General features: G+C 37.8%; 2 protein-coding genes across 2 annotated transcripts in view; both read left to right on the forward strand.

Annotated features, from left to right (window-relative positions):
* WWC3 (WWC family member 3) overlaps window positions 1–8387 on the forward strand; it is a 244438-nt gene extending 236051 nt beyond the window's left edge. The window contains exons 22-24 of the mRNA XM_019523856.1: window positions 303–533; window positions 1298–1425; window positions 5528–8387. Coding sequence (XP_019379401.1) covers window positions 303–533; window positions 1298–1425; window positions 5528–5594 — 426 coding nt within the window. The 3' untranslated portion in view covers window positions 5595–8387. The remainder of the gene's footprint in view (window positions 1–302; window positions 534–1297; window positions 1426–5527) is intronic.
* A 2491-nt stretch (window positions 8388–10878) lies between these two features.
* Window positions 10879–18991, forward strand: part of CLCN4 (chloride voltage-gated channel 4) — a 60745-nt gene continuing 52632 nt past the window's right edge. Inside the window, exon 1 of the mRNA XM_019525538.1 lies at window positions 10879–11003. The gene's annotated coding sequence lies outside the window, so the exon portion shown is untranslated. The remainder of the gene's footprint in view (window positions 11004–18991) is intronic.

Below are 18991 nucleotides of genomic sequence, written 5' to 3' on the forward strand. Positions count from 1 at the left end.
GCATAGTTTAGTCAGGGGATGATCCTCCCTTGAGGAGGAGGTTGGACTAGATGATTCACTGAGATCCCTACAGCGCTTCTTTCCTATGATCCTACTGTGTTTCTAAATTAACACAATATTTTACAAGAGGATATCAGTTACTTTATTTTTTTTTAAATCCTATGACAAAAAAGTTAAGTGAATACCTGAAAAATCTGCTTTATCAGAACATAGTAATGTATCGTGTTGAGAGTAACCTCTCCATTTTTTAATTTATATTTATAATTTATATTATAATGCTTTTTATTTATATTATAATTCAGCAATCCTGTAGATCTTCTTTGGCTGAGCTTATGGCAAGGACATCCTTAGACCTGGAGCTGGATCTCCAGGCATCCAGAACTAGACAAAGACAGCTGAATGAGGAGATATGTACTTTGAGAGAGTTGAGGCAACGTCTGGAAGATGCCCAACTCAGAGGGCAGACGGATCTACCCCACTGGGTGCTTCGGGATGAGCGATTCCGAAACTTGCTGAGGGAAGCAGAGAGGCAGGTATGATATGCTGGGCTGTAAGTTGGGCCTGTTCACAAACTTAATGAAATCTACTTCAGTGCAAATGCACCCTTAAGGGAATGGAACCTTCTGATGTTATAACAAGATTTCAGTGTTTTGTTTCTTCACCATTGTCTTATTGTCTCTCCCTACCATTGTCAAAACACCACTGCACTGATTCCTAGTGATTTTCTTGTGGTGATGACTAGGAGGATGGCATTGTCTAATCTGTCTGAAAAGTTCAAAGCTCTCCCCTAAGAATTTGAATGTATCAGTAGTTTAAAATATGCTTTCTGATATTTACTATTAGAATCGTATTATTATTTCTGTGCATTATTTCTTCTACTTGGCCTCTGTAAGACTGTATGCTGATTTATGTATTATTCCATGTGCTGTCTTCTTGGGGCACATGCTTATTAATTCCCAATAATGGTAAATTGTAGCCAAGGCCACAAGCCTACAAACCACTGCAGAAGTTGTCATTGGATCTTCAAAACACCCACAGAGTTGATATAACCTCTCTCTTCTTTGAAATTCCAAACACAGTGAACTAGAAGAGGTTTAATATGTATGTTTCAGCCCTTATTGCTTCTGAAACAGTCTTATCAAAATTGAACCTATGACTTTGGGCAATTTAGGTTTTTTTAAGACCACAGGTTGGGGAGTTGTGTTTTAGAAGTCAAAGAGCCTATTAGGAATCTCCAGGAGCTTTCATCTCTGTTTCCAAAATTAGTATATAGTTTTGTTTTAATATTAATTTTCAGACAAGACAGACCAAATTTGAACATCATCAAGAACAAGCAGCTGAAAAAATGCTGAAGAAAGCATCCAAAGAAATATACCAGCTACGTGGACAAAATCAGAAGGAGCCTATTCAGGTGCAGACTTTCAGGTAAGCAGTAACATACATGGGAAGTAGTGCATGCTTATGTCTCTAAGCCAGTGGTTCTTAATCTTTTTAGAATCAAGACTCCATTGTTAGGTCAAGGCATCCTTCAGAAAATACCAGCTCTGTTTTCACTCATTTTTGATGACAGAAAAATAATACAGCAGTTTTTTTGTTGCAAAGAGCTTTGATCACAACAGGTCAGAATGTTTTTTGATGCTATGGAATCCTATTTGAAATTTCTTGGTTGATCTTGTGACTCATGTTTGCACAACATACAGTACTAATATTGTGTGTCACCCCATGGCACCCTGGCTAAGAATCACTGCTCTACATGATTCTGAATTGACTAACATGTTGTAGTTACTAATTTGGTAGATCCAGATCATCTGGGATGGGTACTGTATCAGAGCCCTTTCATTATTTGCTTGATTTGAATGAGCTTTTCCTTGCAACAATTTATAGTACCAGGAATAATAATGAAAGAAGAGCTGCAGTATCTCTCAGAAAGCAAATAAAACTAGGCTCTAATACAAAAAAAAATCTGTACATTGTGTGCATCTATCTTGGGCTGTAAATCCATAGATTGATATTAAGGCCTCTGTAGGGCATTGGGAAATGGAGCTTGTAGGATTTGCCAAATTCTCCAAGTGCCAGTTACATCCAAGTAAGCAAAATTAGATCATTTAACATTATATATTTACAATTGCAGTAAATTGGATGCTTATCTTGTTGGGATCCTATGACCCCAGCTGACTTCCTGCCCTTTGGGCGAGGGGCTGGACTCGATGATCTTCCGAGGTCCCTTACAGCCCTAATGTCTATGAAATCTATGAATGCTGTTCCTGTAACGGCTTTTCCGTATTGTTCCTATTACTATCCTCCTCCCTTTCACTGTCTTCTCTGTGTGCATTTTCCTTTCCAATCCCCTCGTCCTCCATAGTTGCTGCTCTCTTTCTTTTGCCAAATTCAGTGTTCGTTTTGCTTGTCAGTGGCATTGTTAAACATTAACACACATTATTGAGACAAAAATAGCAGTTTGTTTCATATATAAGCTACTGTACAGATGCCAAGACATGAAGAGTTTTAGCAATGAGTAACTGCTGCAGTGAAGTGACTGGACAGGAAAAAATAGTTACATCTTCATATTTGACTGTAGCTTCATATTTGGCTGTTAAAACCTGTTTACTTGAATTTGTGTTAGAAGCACTGGGAAGGCTTCAATAAAATCAACACAACTCCAAGCTCAGTTCATTTTCTAGTTAAGGCATTGATAGGCAATCTTTGTGCTGCAACAGGTTAGAATGACCTGACTCAGGTCTGATATAGGACAGTACTAGGACCTGCCCACTATCTCCAATACTGCTGCCACTGCTTCTTACTGCAGACTAACTGCAGCATGGGAAAACCTCCCCAGTGCCCAGCTGCAGTGCAGTGTGGACAAAGCTTTGTGCAACTGAACACAGCTGAAGATCCTCAGGTCCAAGGGCCAGGGATGTATATTGTTGCTCCTGATTAGAGTACGATAAGAAGGGGACAAGCCCCTCTAGGCAGCAACTGAAGAGAGAGAAGTGTTGTAAGTTTGGTTTGATATTTTTCATTTTTAAAGTAGCAGATTACATGAATCCTGTTGTCACAGGCCAGCTGGGCACTGTGAATGTATCAATTTAGTTATGGGCTAACTGAGTGCTGCAACTGTATCAGCCACTGGGCTGTTTGGTTCGGGATCAAGGAGGTGAAGTTGGGAGGGAAGCAATGACAAGTTCCACTTAAGAGTAAAAATGAATTTTACTTATAACAGCAAAAGATATAGTTTATACGTATAACAGTTAGTAAAGAGGTTAAGCTAATAAACAGACAACCTAACAATAAAAATTAAGAATTGGCAGTGATAATAAAAACAGACAAATTAACAAAGAGTTCCCACTTGGTTAGCAACTTTTCGATAGTTCCTTAGTGTCAGGTACACATCAAGTTGATTCAGTGAAGTCGGGCGTCCCTGATCCACGCTGTTGGAGGGAGCACTGAGGAAGGTCCCTCAGTTAGGATCTGGTCCTCGCTCACACTGGAAGTAAGGGATCTGGGGGCATGGGACAGCAATGAACATTCTGTTCCATCCTTCCTGCTGGTCACTTAACATGTGTGTTCTATGTTAATTTGTTTGCTTTAGAGCCCCTCACAATCTTACCCTATAGCTGTTACCCTATGGGGTTAAAAGGTGTTAGAAATTATTATAATAGGTTACTGCCCAAGCTTGGGTTAACCCAATAAGCAAATCACACCACATCACTTTGGGGTTTGAGATTAACATGTTTTCTGCCTGAAGTTCAATCCACTAATAATAATTTTTTAAGATATGTTAATTATACCTTGTGGTTAGGTTTGTTAATCTTACTGACTCCAAGCAAAAATGTATTAAATCAGCTAAGTTCGCAGTTTCACTTTCGTTCTGCTTTTTAAAACTTATGTCTGTCTTATGACCAGTACAAACAGTTCTATATATGTGTATATAATAATATATTTGTATATTCTTTACAGTTATACTTCAGACAGGCAGGAAACATTTACAGGAAGCAGTTTCATAAGGTCTATTTTAGCCAATATTTTCAGATGCCTTCAAAAAGCAGATTTTTTTTGCTATAAGTTGCTCATTAACCGTTTTGGTTTTGGGCATCACACCTATATATTAGGAAACACAAAGCGGGGGGGAATAAATCAAATGAAAGGGCTGGTATACAAAGGTAATACAAAGCTGTTCCGTAATGCATGTGATCTACATGTACACAATTTATTTTCAAACTTATTCTAGTGTGTAAGTTGGTTGTTCAAGGAAAAAAAGGAAAAATATGAATAAGAATTTCCCTGTTCCCTTAAATAGATTAATCCATAAATATGGCACCTATTTTAATTTATTCTTGTATGTGTTCCTTTTCTCTTATATCCAAAAGAATAGTAATTCTAAAACTATAAATTGGACTTGGTTTATTATGGACTGTGGGAGATTTTGGCTTGGTCTGCAGCAGGGGGCATGGTCCTTTCTGTTGATTCATAGATTGTGAGGGGCTGGAAGGGACCTCTCAAGATCATCAGGTCCAGCCCCCCTGCACCCAGCAGAAAAGACAACTGAGGTCAGGTGACCCCAGCAAGGTGACTGTCCAGTCTCCTCTTGAAGATTTCCAGTGTAGGTGATTGCACCACCTCTGGAGAGAGTTTATTTCACAGTCTGGACACCCTGACTATGATGAAGTTTTCCCTACAGTTGAGCCTGAAACGGTCTTCCAGGAGTTTGTGACCATTATGCCTGGTTTTCCCCAAGGGTGCCCTGGTGAACAGTTATTCACCAAGCCTTTGATGTATTCCCCTGATCTCTTGAGCACACTTTAACAGCTTTGCAGCAGCAGGGCACTGACCAGCATTGTCCCCCTGCTTTACCTGTGGTGGGTTAGGGTGCTGTGCCTTGTAGTTGTGCAGCAGGGTTGACTGTGTAGGGCTAGTAACAGGTTAGACAAAGATTTGTATGGGATGCTTTAAATAAGGATGATCCTGCCTCAGGCATGGAGTTAGACTTCATCAGCGTTTCTCAACCCATGGGTTGCAACCCAAAAGTGAATAACAAAAATATATGAAAGGGTCACAAATAAACTTTGAAAATGGATCAACAAAATTTAAAAATAGAATCTCCTTTAAAGGAGAAAAACATGGGAAACCATAACTTTTCCCTTGCAGGCTGGCAGAGTTTCAGCCTGCAAGGGCTGCTTGGGGCTCCCACTGCCCTCCATACCCACCCCCTGCCTCCCACACTGGAGGGCTGGGACCTGGGGGTGGAGGAGTGGTCAGGAGTGAGGGGCGCTGGTTCAGGACTGGCCATCAATGTTTACAAATGAATCCTGGTATATTTAAAAAAAAAAAAAGCTTGAGAACCACTGGACTGAATGATTTCCTGAGGTCCCTTCAAGCCCTACATTTCTATGATTCTCTGATAAATCTCTCTCATTAAGTATTTGATTTAAAGTGGTCCTTACGCTAAATAAATATTGAATTTTTCTTAAATAAAAACTGTATATATATTTGATTCACCTCCTTTTTATCTGTGTGTTTTCAAATACAGAGAGAAGATAGCTTTTTTTACAAGACCAAGGATAAACATACCTCCTCTGCCAGCTGATGATGTATGACATGTTGCATTGTAAACATGAAGTATTTATCTCTTTTATTTTAATGAAGTTATTACACTAGCTGTTTCTTTAAAACAAAGTTTGTGTAAAAGCTAATATACACATTTTGTAAAAAATAAAAAAGTAAAAGTAAACAAAAACATATATATAAATATATATATACATATATATATTTTATAATAGTGACTGCAACAAGGCTTGGTTTTTCCTTGTTGTGAAATTGACATCTCTGAAGACAACTTATTTTATAAAAGATCACCTATCCTGTTTAAGAGAGCGTGTACAGTTTTTATGCTGTTTTATTTGACTTAAAGGCTGGAAGACAGAAACAAAGTGAGTTCAGGCAAATTCACTGTAGTGTAATTTATTTATAGTGTCTTTTTTCCTTGAAGGAAAATACCTACTTTTAAGATGTATTTTAAGACTGAAATTTTTGTTCTTCAGTATTTGTCATACAGTAGAATGGAACCATTGAGCTGGTTTTGTTTCTGATACCTGAAATGAAAATACTATGTTCTAAATTTTGTCACTTTTATCAGCTTTACTCTCTGTATCTTATTATGTACATTATATCCTTTAGCACTGTCTGTGTTATAGAAAAATATTATCTCCTGCAGTGTTTTTAATACTGATTAAAATGCCAGTAAACATTGCAGAATTCATTTGCATGTTCTTACTGTGCGCTAATCAATTGTTTTCATTTCAGTTGTTTCTATGTATCTTTATATTCTTGATTCTCAATTTAAACGGGGGAAGAAGAAGGGTGGCAGGTCTTTGTTTTTGCTGGTTTTATAAACAGGGAGCTAAAGGGGGATTGTAAGTTTGTCATATTAATATAATCATTAAATGAATATAGCATTTGAACAGTTTTCAAGATCATGGCCTGATGCAGAAAAGCATTTGAGCCCCAATTCTGTAAAGCACCTCTCTTCAAGAAGGCTGTCAAAGCACATGAATGAGTGCTTTCTTGAATAGAAATGCTTCCTAGGAACCATCTGGCCCTAGAATAAAGAGCTCACTTGATTGTCAGTTGGGCCTGCTAGGACTTGGTAAGGAGTAGCTTTACTTGTTACCAATCGCTTTAATATAGGACTGTCACCCTAAATTCCCGAGAATGCCAGTTTTGTGTCCTTGCATCTTGCAAGGATGTAAAAATACTTCTTACTAAGCTACTATATGCAATTTCTAATATTTTTTTCTAATTATATGTTAACAGCCGAAAAGGGTGCCATGTTCAAGGCTTATTCAGCTAAATTGCTGGAACAACCAGATCAAAAATATAGCTTTCTCTTTGTTAATGGGAGGGCATCAGATCAAATTTGGCCCTGAATTTGGGTTTCATAAAAAAAATAAATAAATATGCTAGACTGATGACCAATAGAATATTGTTATTATTTTGTTATACACAAGTCGACATTCCCTTAATGTTTGAAACGCGTTCATTGTAGCATTCTGTAATAGCACGAGAACCTGAAAGTCAAACTGAGTCTCTTTTCATTGCCCAAAATGAGGCAAAAAGAAAGTGGAACGTAAGTTGTGATAAATATTTTAAATTAAAAATGCTAAATAAGTAAGCAAGTACTACTTGATTCCAGGGATGGAAAGTATAAAATTAATTCTGTCCCCTTTTGCCTGGCATTGTCCATGAAGTTTGAACCATCCCATCATTTGACTTGCCAAAAAGAGTATGAAAAATTGAGGAATATTTGGCTTTGTCACAGTAAGAACCCTCATGTGTCTCTTCTTGGCAGTGGATTTAGATAGCTGTGGACTAGGTTCTTGTATCTAGATAAGAGAGATATGAAAATGCACAGTACATCAACTCAAAACAAGTAAATAAAGACAATTGAAAGACATGTCAGTGTTGGGATAAAAGTCTAAGGACAGCACCTTTTTCATTGCTCATTACTTGAAGAGCTCAGTACGCTAGAGGGAATTCATGCATGTTGCTTACAGTGGTTGCCATTAAAAATGGCACTGTTTACCAACAGTTGCTATGCAGTGGTATCTGAGATATCACAAACTTATTGTAAACTTAGAATAGGAAATAAAGGTGAAGTATCTGATGGTATATCTTGCTCATTTTACATGGTGACCACTGTACAGCATCCGTATATTTTGCCAGTCTAAGTTTCTGACTGTTGTAATAAGTCCTATTTTGATGTGGTAATGAGTCATCATATTCAGTATTCATCTCTCTTGTTTTTGTCATGACTCTGTATGATTATGTCATTTGTATTATTTGAAAAGTATTTCTTCTACAAAATAAAATAATTTGCCAAAAATGTGAACAAATCTTTGTTGATTACCACCTTATAAGATGATGGTTGAAATAGTTTACATTAAGTGTACTGTAATAATACCCTTTACAAAGTAATTTTTGTATTGTTGAGCATTGTTGTTTAGTTCAATGTAGTAATGTTTCAAATTAACAGGCAGGATTAGGGAGCTTGTAAAACCCAAACAGTTTTAACAGATTAACCTTGAGCCGTGAAAAGGATGCAGTGCCAGGCATGGAAATATTCTCCCACTACCACTCTATTGAAAATAAAGGTGACATCTATGCCAGATGCTCATAATTAAGTTATTTCTGGACTTATTTTTATATATTTTTTGCTATGATGAACAGTTGCCCTTGGAAAAAGGTGTTCAAGATTTCCCAACTAAGGTTTAATTTGTATTTTGCATAGATGTGCTGCAGATGGCTTTTTCATATTTCTTCTCGTTTATGAATTTACTGCACAGTAGGGTTCTCAAAATTGCACAAAATAAAGATATATACCGTTATATGAATTTTAGTCTCATTTTCTGTTCCTGAGCCAGACCAGAACACTTTCTTTACAGGAGATATCTGAAAATGGATACGCAATATGTGTGGAGAAATGATGGATTACATTTTTAGCTGTGCAGCTCTAGACGGCATAAGCACAGACGAGATGATAGGACTGAACGTATGATGCTGTTCTCATTTCAGTGTTTACAAGTGAATACAATAGTTAGAACTATTTTTAAACCATCCTCTAGAAAGAGTCTGGACATTTTAGCTTTCACTCATTCACTGCCATCATAAACAACAAAATGGGTACGTTAATAGAACACTACATTATAAAAACAAAAATCTTACAGTCCTTTCTACTGCTGCTATGCTGCATATATTACAGGATGCTACTTTAAAGTAAGTGTTACATAAATGTTTTGCTTCTATAATGTTTTACTTACTTCTTGGGCTCAGCTAATCATATATATCAATGTTAACTGCAGATCTTGTTGTGTACCAATATAACATACAGAATTTTATTCTGAGTGAAGACCATGCTTCTTATACATCTAGTGTACTTTTAAGTTCAGAGGAAAACTACAAATAGAAAATATTATGTGAGAAGTGAAAAGTTTCATTTGCAGGGAGAATATTTCAGAGGCTCATGAAATTGTTTTGCTTTCCTTGGCACAGTCTTTTTCAAAACATTATGTTAAATATAGCTTCTTTTTCAATATTCAGTACAAGTGTATAAATTGACTGGATTTCTTGAAAGGAATTTGTGTTAAATATTTGGAAATGGTGAACATAAATTATGTATTTTAAACCATTTGTATAGCTGAAATGCTAGAAAATAACCAGCATTTGCGGGGTTAAAACCTTTTAGAGGATATTTTTAGTTACATGTGTTTCTGTAAAATACAGAAGTTGCATGTAAGTGTCTGGGTGTTATAATTTCATTTTCTGTGGTCGGTTAGGTAGCATGCCAGCAGTGTTCCTTCAGTGTAGTAGTAATGAGATAGTCACGCTAAAAATATACCTGAAGCATGTGTTGGGGAGAAAACTAAACTTTAGGGTGAGTTCAGTGGGAATAACCAATACAAATGGGAGAAGAAAACCATTAATTTAGAAACTTTTGTACAGTAAAAATAATTTCCTGTGTTCATACTGATTTAATTAAAACAATTTACTATCTTATTAACCTTGTTAATGTTTACATTATCTGGCAAGTTGCACAGAAATTCCTGAAATGAGGCACCTGGACAACTGATAAGTTAAATGGTGCTAATCTCAATTTCAGCTAAAATCTGCAATGTCAGCTAATAATCTGCATTGAAACTATTGTTGCAGTAGGGTGGGAGTTTCAAAAGTACAAAAGTCTATGCAATAGTGGCATTTCATTTTAATCATGGAAAAATTTGGATTTGGGGTTGCTTTTTTTTAACCCCCAAATTGGGGATTTTTTTAATCAGAGAAAACCAGGATCCCTGCTTATAAATGGGGAAATACAGAAATAGCAGTTTCTGCTGCCTAAGCTTTTGACAGGGAAAGCAGAAGTAAGACTACACATACTCTACAGGGAGAAGAACAGTGAGCACCCTGGGCTCCCTAGCTGCTGTGATTGAGTGAGTTAGTTACCAATATTTTCAAATAAAGATTTTTTTTTTCTTTGTTCTGCCTTTCAAAAACTAGATGCATGTATTATATTATTGTGGAGAGGGTATTATGTTGTATGTGAGAATATATAGTATCTTTAAGGATGTAATGCCTGTGAAATACTTCATGAAAAAATAAGGAAGGATCGAATGGAAAAATGTCAGGGAGGGATTTGACTGAAAGAGCAGTAATAGATTTGTACACATGTACAGGGACTATTTCAAACACGAGGGACTGTTTGGAGAAGGGGTAGGATCACTAAATAGGATCAATATCAGTTATGGATAGAGCAAAATTGATGAAGAAAAGAGTAGAGACGGTGAGGTGCTGAGTCTTAAAAGTAAAGGTAAGCAGAACTGATGCAGAAGATAGAAGAAAGTCCACGTAAGTGTTCCAAGAATACAAAATGGATTTTGAAAAAAAGAATGTTTTTGAGAAGTTTTGGGCAAATGAAGGAAAGAAAGAGTAAGGTGAGAATCAGGCATGTCAGAATATTGCAGAGCCATTATGAAATTGTGGCTTGTGCCATTTTCAAACTAACATGTTTATTACACCCTGTCATTTTATGAAATACGTAATAGTGCATCTGAGGATTTCTGTGATATATTAATAATATAACATATGGGCACAGAGATTTCATAGCCACTTCAGTTTTTCCATACTACCAATATGATTTATTATTGCTGTAACAACAAATCATAGCCCCCTTTCTAGATCTGAAAAAGCTGTTTTCCATTTTGATGACTAGAGATTTGTAAATTGCGACACTATATGAAAAGGCTGAGTATGCTTGCACTGCCTCAACTGAATGTTGCAGGATTACAAGCCAGTCTTTCTCCCTTTCCCTCTCCCTATCAGATATCCTATAGAGGGAGAATGCAGTCATGTGATTGTTACTGCTTCCTCCCCATGACATCATTGGTGTTGCAGCCATAGCAGTAAAGAAAGGATGCTACCAAATCTGTGGGATTGGGCTAAATGATGTTGCATTGCAGGTAAGAGACCCAATTCTCAAAAAGCTAGGTTACCAGTGTCTCTCTTTCTTTGTCTCTCTCTCTCTCTCTTACCAGTAAGACCTTACACAGAAAATAAAACAGAGCAGTCTCTGTGTAGGCATCGGTTTGCAGTGGCAGAACTGCTTTGCTGGTACTTGATAGATCTTCCGGCTGCCATCTCTAACAGAAATGCTGCCAGATGGAGCTTTAAAGCTGAAGAAAGCCCATTGTCTCTGTATTCTGATGTGGGTGCTTCTTGTACATGTCAAATTGTGTATTTATTATAGCAGCTTCTCTCTATGGTATGGAGGAAAAAATAGCATGTTAGCTATTTCCCCGTTTTATTTTTTCTGACACTTTAAACAATTTAGTAGAGAGAAATTTGTTTAGTCTCTTAAAAAAAAAAAAAAGACTAATCTTAACTGCAGGGGCAGGGAGAGGGTTCAGCTGGTACATAATGGAGGAGAGAATTCTGTTGTTATTTTTTGATGACCCACTTTTAAGTACCTAGTCCAGCAGGTTTCTGGCATGAACCATTTACATATTGTCAGGTAGTTTTTGCTGACAAGGCTTTTTGTCTAATAGTATAAGCAATGAAAATAAATCCTCAGGAAAAACACAAGTAAACAAGTAGTGTGTTGCTAGTTAAACACGTGCTAATAATAAGCAGATTGTTAAGCCTAAATAGATTTTTTTAGCAATTGTATGTTTAAAAATTGCAGAAAAAAACAAACTCCATCTTTTTTTATCTTCTCTTAAATACATAGAGAATACAAATATATGAAGATTGTTTGATAGAATGAGGTGACTGCTGTTTTATAGTGTTTGTACTTCATTAAAAAAATTATTTAAAAATGCAGCTGCTGAGAGTTTTAAGATGCAAGAAATCAAAAATCACTCTGAAGTGCACGATAATCAGGAGGAGTAAAATAAACCTATGTTCATGCATTTTTAAGAAGCTTGTCTTTGCCAGAGAATGGAGGATGACTCAGCCACAGCCGCAGCAGGCAAATGGTCAGGTGGCTTTCTAGTCAGTAGATGAGAAGTTTTTTTGGCCCTTCAAATTCACGTTATTTGGTCATACAATGTTTTGATCATTTACAGTGCACATAAAGCATTACAGGACTGATGCCTGTGTACATATACCCCAATGTGGGAAATATGGCTTACTTATGTCTTTAAATGTGTTCTATGTCCTAGTGAAAGAGGTAATTTACATTTCAAAGTAAATAGAAAAGTATCCATACACTATCACTAATTTCTGAAACTAATATCCCGTAAAGTATTAAAAACCTGAAGTACAAGGGATTTGGGCTCCATATGCCTTTCAGAAAACTCTTAACAGCAAATCTGATAGAGAAAACTCTTCTATTTAATTTCCAAAGAGATCTTTCATCTGCAGCACTTCAGGATAAAACCAACATGAACAAATTTTCAACTGCTATATTATTGAGATCACACTATATTCCAGTGTATATTCCAGTCTTACCGACATTTGATTTATTTTTTCCAGCCGTTTCTGAAATTTGAGAGAGTTGTGTGAATTCTCTCTCTCTCACTTAAGCTGCTAATTATATTCCTGTTCAAAAATGCCAGAGTGCTTGTCACCCACTACTATGGCTTTTTGCCAAATTTAAAAGATGCCCCACAATTTAAAAAAGAAATGTAATTTCTTGCCCCCTCTGTGGCCATATTTGAATTAATTAATGACATCTACTGGGAACAAAAGTTCTCCCAGCAGATCTAAGCCAGGCATTTTTCCTGCACCAGAATGTCAAGACAAGGTATCAAGCTAATTATATGCTCAATTGGATTTTAAAAAGGAAAGAAGGAAAGAGAACTTCTGTTTTCAGTTAGGCTTCTGAAGGGGAAAATGGGTGGAATTGGGATGCCTAAGTAAAGAACTGCTATCTTAAATCCCCATCCAGCCCATCTGAGTCTGAGGCACCTAAATTCTGTAACTGCCTTTAAAGCTCCTAATCCTACAGTCTATTTCTGTGCATGCCCAAAAGCATCTTAGTCTTCCCAGGGAATGATTCTCTCACTCCAAAGCCCATTTAGAATTCAGAACCTAGGCTTGCTTTTGCACGTTCCGAATGGCGTTCATTTTCTGAGCGTACTCATGGATCAGTCTTCACATGAAGGGCAGGGGCAGCTGTCTTTTAAAACGCCAAGAGAAGGAAGAAATAAAGCTGGCTATGTAAAATTGGAGGTATAATAGCTAATTTGGCTATTACTAATAGCTTTCTATAATAAGCTTACTATTACCCCTTACAAAGTACTATATTTGTTTGTGTACATTTGCACCATTTTCCCTCAAAATCAGCCCTTCCAAATTGGGGTTAAGCAAGAAACTGTTGTCTTTGCTGGAACAGAAGCATGCCTGGAGATGTGCATGACATGCAGCTGCCACTTGTCTGGCTCAGCAAGCTAAAGGGGTAGAGTCTTATGTTAACTCTCTCAGCCGTAGCTATTGACTGGGCACCGCAGCTTGTGCCTGAAGGAGCAAGAGAAGTCCTGGTAGTATCCTGATGAGGCTTTTGATGTGGAAGTAGCTCTTTATTTACAGGAACTTTTATATAAAGAATTACTTGTAATAAAGAACTAATAGTCTTACTTTTGCAAAGGGCTGGGGCCTAAACTTGTGTGACATGGAATAAGTAATTTTGGGAGCATAAAGTGTCCAGGAAGCATGGCATCCCAGGAGGCAGTCTGGCTGAGGCAGCTGGCACCAGAAACTTCCTGGTGTGGAGATTCCTGCTGCCTCACCCAGGCTCTCCTGGCATGGCACACTTCCTAGATACTCTATTCCCAGGATGACTTAATGTCACACAGTCAACCATGACTTGAAGGAGGGGAGGATATTTTCCCAATCTTCTGCCTTCCAGAAACAAGGTACATGTTTATTTTGGGCACTGTATCATATGTGTAAAAATACAGTAATTACATATGTCCATCTCTCTCTAGAATTGTTATTTATTTCCATGTCAAAATTAATTTTAAACTAATAGTAAATAATATACTTCCAGGTTCAATTCCATCCTCTGTCTCGGATGATTCCAACTCCGCATCTCTCACTTCTTGGCAGTCTTCTGACCACCAGGCTGTATAATTGCTTGGGTGGGAGGCCCTCAGCCCTATTTCACTTTGCAAAAAAGAATGTAATGTTCATTGGGCCAGAGAGGGAACAAATGAGAGTAATCTGTGTAGTCTAGTGGGTAAGGCACTCACTTTTAAAAGGGTGTTCTTGAGGCCTGGGCTGTGCTCCAAGAACTGCTTATACATTTTATTTTAAATAGACATGGACTAAAGTGAGTTTGAATCCTTGCAGGTCAAGGCAGGAATTGAACCTGAGTCTTCCACATAGTGGTGAGTGTCCTAACAAGGGATTTGAAGTAAGGAAAGACAGAAACTTCTGTCTTCTCTGTCAGCTGTTTTAAAAGAAAACACAGCGGAACCTCAAGGAGGGTTTATGAACCCTGATGGGAGAGAAGCATCTGCGTGCAGCCCTGGACACCGGAGTGGGTGACACACCATCCGGCCACTGGGGATACACTGACCCAAAAAGGTTGAAAACCCATGTTATAGACCAGGGCTGGGCAATTATTTGGGACGGAGGGGCACTTACTGAGTTTTCGCAAGCCATCAAGGGCCGCATGGTAGGCATCCAGGGGCAGATAAATATTAATTTTCTCAATTTTTTAGGGGCCCCATGGGCCAGATAGAATGGCCTAGCGGGCCACATCCGGCCCATGGGCCGCATTTTGCCCACCCCTGTTATAGACTCATTCAGAGAGGCATGAGCTTTTGTAGGCTAAAAATCAGTTCCATAGATTTAAAGATTGATCTTATAAAATTTTCTGTGAAGTTTCATAGCATCTCACAAAGTAGGTTGTAGCTCATGAAAGCTCAAGCCTCTCTGAATGAGTTTATAAGGTACTAACCTCTTCTACCATCTGGCTACCTTTAGGCAAACACCACTACCTCCCTCTCTATTCTTAGAAGTACTGTTAGTTTAAATCTCTTGATTTTCCCCTGGATTCCCCAAACATAACTGGTCTTTGCTTTTTATGTTTTTTATCACAATTGTAAATGACTACAGGTTTTTTTGAGGTGGCAAGTCACTGCTTTAGTTATAAAGAGCCTTTAAACATTTTTGAACAGCATTGTTTAGACAGAAGGTCACTAATTTAATAAAATAGTCTTACTTTGCCCATGAGTACTTTTAAAACTGATTAAAATGCAATTTAACTTGTCAGTGATTCAGCACACTTGCCTTCTCAAAAGATGTCTTGCAAATCATTATTCAATGTCATTTTTCTTTATATTTAGAAGCATGTTTTATAACCTTTTATGTTCAAAATGCTCTCTGTAAAGAGGTGTCAAGCAGCTGTTATTGCTTTATCTCTTATACGTGAGTGTGTGCATGTGTATGATATGGGAGTTTTTGTTAAAAAGACTAGTTTTTCTTAAAAGTTATGGTCAGATAATAATCTTCATGCCACTTTGAGATTGAAGTTAAGCAAAATATCTCACAAGTTTGAGAAGTGTTTATAGAAGCTGCAGCAGACTGGTCCCCATCCCTAGTGTCTTTTTAATCCAGCATAAGGTTTTCTTCCAATACAGGTGCTTTTTGTGTCAGTCTTTTTCTTCAAGGACCTACAATTTAAGGCTGCTTACCGCAAGCTACATCTGCTAGAGCACTCTGTGAGAGCAACTTCAAACCAAAAGAACAACAATCCCTGTCACAGAGAAGCTAGAGAAGCCTTTTGGCTAACATTCATTTGAGCACACATTATACCTGCAGTCAGGCAGTATCATGAAGGCCTGAAGAACTGATGCCAACCACCTCAATACTGGTAACACCAGACACCTTAGTACCTATGCTAAAGCCTAAGCCACAATTGATCTAATTTACATGATTTTGTGTAAGCAGTGTAGTTTAGATGAGTAGTAAACAGAACACACATTTGCCCTTTGGTGGGGGGAGCAAATCTTCGACTGGGTTCCACCATTTTTAAACCAGTCTATTTCTGCCACACTTCTGTTGTTATGGGTATAGACTGGTTTTGTGTGTCGAATTTCTGTTCTCTTACAGGTCTAGAGCAGTTTCCTAGTCCTAGAGCTTAGATGCTGCAGCCCCAATCCTGCACAGGCTCCTAATGTCATCACCCTGTTCAATAAAACCAGTACCTGTGTCCATCTCTGACAATGATTCTCAACAGCAGTAATATAACTAAAGGTGGGTGAAAGGGGCACCTTCTCTGGGTGCCAAGTTAGGACAGATGCTGAATCACCCCCTCACCCTCACAGAGTCTGTGCCCCAGGAACATACTCATGCCAGGAACTCCAAAATTATTCCTGGCAGCTGCTGCTGATGATGATGATACTGCATTAAGAGGAACAGCTGGGGTGGGCAGAGTACATGTGGTGGCAACTGCAGCTCACCTGGGAACTGTTTAGGAGTTCCAAACATGTTCAAACATGAAAGGAAACGTGGCCAAATATGAATGATCTGGAGATCATTCAAAAAATAATGTATCTGAGTTCTGGGTCAGCTTGGAATGGCATAGGGGAACAAGAGATCATACTATATGCACAAGTATATATTATGATTATGATTTAACCCAAATCAGTTAAGTCTGGTACTATATCCGTCCAGGTTTGTCTGAAACCAGCTTCAGCCATTTTGAAAGCAGTTTGTGTGCACTGAGCTTCAGTTGTATTACAGATCTGAATCAGTTTCTAATAACTTATATTGGTTTATGTGTAACTTCTGTCCCTAGCTGCAGTGTCCTGGTCCTATTTATTGATGAGTTCCTACTTTCAGTTTTAGCCGTATATGTAAGGTGCATTAATTTGATCTTGAGTTGGATGCCCCCCATAGGTTTGCTGCTAAAGAAATTCCCAAGTGAATATTTTGTATCTGGTGAACGTGGGCATGTACCACAGAGACTGAAAGTATTACAAGACTCAGTGCAGGACTAAGACTGTTTCCCTTGAAAGAACAACTTATAAATATGCAGAAATGAAAGATGCTTTTCCTTGACAGATTCCTGAATTTTTGCCAAAGAATGTTATAATGGCTACAGCAGATCACTATCAACAGCCTGTGGCTCACATGCAGGAAACTTTGCCATGTGGAGCCAGGGGGGTGGGGAGTAGGTGGGGGTGACAGGGCATAATATGTGGCGTCTTCATCAAGTTTCTGAGCCTAAAAATAGTAGAGTTGAAGCACAAAGTTTCTCCTCAACTAATTCAGAATGACAGTCATCCATCAACATGCAAAATGCTTTGTGATATTTGCCATCCAGTAAATTAATACGGATTAAGTCACAACTACCCAGAGGTCATTTAAAATCCTTATTGTGTAGCAGTGGTTCAAGGGAGTTTGTTTTTAATAGAGCTTTGACTATAATAAACTATCATGTAATTGTTGGCACTGTATCAGGAAAAAATCCCAAGGCATCCTTTGCTCTGTTCTGCTTTGTAACAGCCAAATACTGCCACATTTGGCCTATATGGTGGCTCTCTATGCTTTGAAGAAGGTCTAAACCCCAGAGATTCTTAATCTGGGGTCCACAGACCCCCAAGCTCTGTGGATAGATTTCAGGGGATCCGTGAACTTGGATGGGAAAAAAATTACATCTTTATTTTCACTAACCTCTTTGTATTTTATTTTATGCATTTAAAAACATTATTCTGAGAAGGGGTCCGTAGGCTTCACCAGACTGCTAAAGGGGTCCAGGGCACAAAAAAGGTTAAGAACCCCTGGTCTAAACAAATACGAATTGCATAAGCCTACAATGCCACCTCAGCTTCCTCAGTCCTGCCCCTTCGTTCTTCAGTCTCATTTCATAGATTCATAGACATTAGGGCTGGAAGGGACCTTGCAAGATCATCAGGTCCAGCCCCTTGCATTTCCTACTTTTTAAAGCAAAGGATTATTTTAGGCCTAATTGATTGAAATCTGCAGAAGAGCAAATTCCATAGAGTTAAATTGAGACTTTTTTTCTTCAAGGAAAATAGAATAAAAATGTAATCACATCATTGATTTTTTTGTTGATAGAAATATTGTAGGTATAGAAGTCATTGAATAACTGTGAAAGTAACTTGAAACTTGTTGGAATTTCATAAAATAAAAATACATCTGCTGCTCTCTCATGTGTCCAATTAAAACAGAAAACAGGATGAAGAGAATGTACCAGGGACCTAACATGTTTTTTATGTGCTGGAACTAGGCACTTCCCTTTGACAGCTATTCAGCTAATTTCTACAGCCAGTATGCTTTTCAGCTTGCTCTGTTTTCTAATTTTAGTCTGTGCTTGCCACGTGAAATACATTTCACATAGTATCAATCCATATGCTACCTAGAACTTCATTTCACTGATACAAACCTTCTAGTTTCTAGCACAAATTATATCAATACAAAAAAACAGTTTGTTTTAATTCTAAGCAGTTTATTACTCATTTATAGAACTTTTCTTTAAATTTAGCCATTGAGCACCTCAAAACCCAAAAAATTGAAATTGGAACATGATAAGAACAATCTTTGTGTTGATTGGTCTGCTGTAGTCATGTGCATGTCACCCCTCAGAATATACGTGTCTATTGTGGTATGTTGAATTCTTTTGGCTTGTTTGTTAACACTGGACTCTGTCAACATCACATAAGTCCACTTTGCTGTGTTAGTGTTTTATAAAATAATTTAAAATAGTCAAGAGGGGAGAATTTTTGTCAGTGATACATTTATAGAAGACTTAGACAAGTTTTTGAATGCAGTGCATTACATTCAAAAGCTTGTCTAATCCAACCATGCAGTTGGTCCAATAAAAGATATCACACACACACATTCCTTGCCTCTTGTATACTTCTTAGATCATTATGGCTACCAACATCACTTGAATACTACCACAACATGGTAAAAATAGTCAGATTTAGAAAATATATGGGAAACACTGGGGCTAGGGACAAGCTACACATAAACC

Source organism: Gavialis gangeticus, unplaced genomic scaffold (genome assembly GCF_001723915.1).
Source record: "Gavialis gangeticus isolate Ggan-Ray unplaced genomic scaffold, GavGan_comp1, whole genome shotgun sequence".
In the NCBI taxonomy this organism is placed as follows: Eukaryota; Metazoa; Chordata; order Crocodylia; family Gavialidae; genus Gavialis; species Gavialis gangeticus.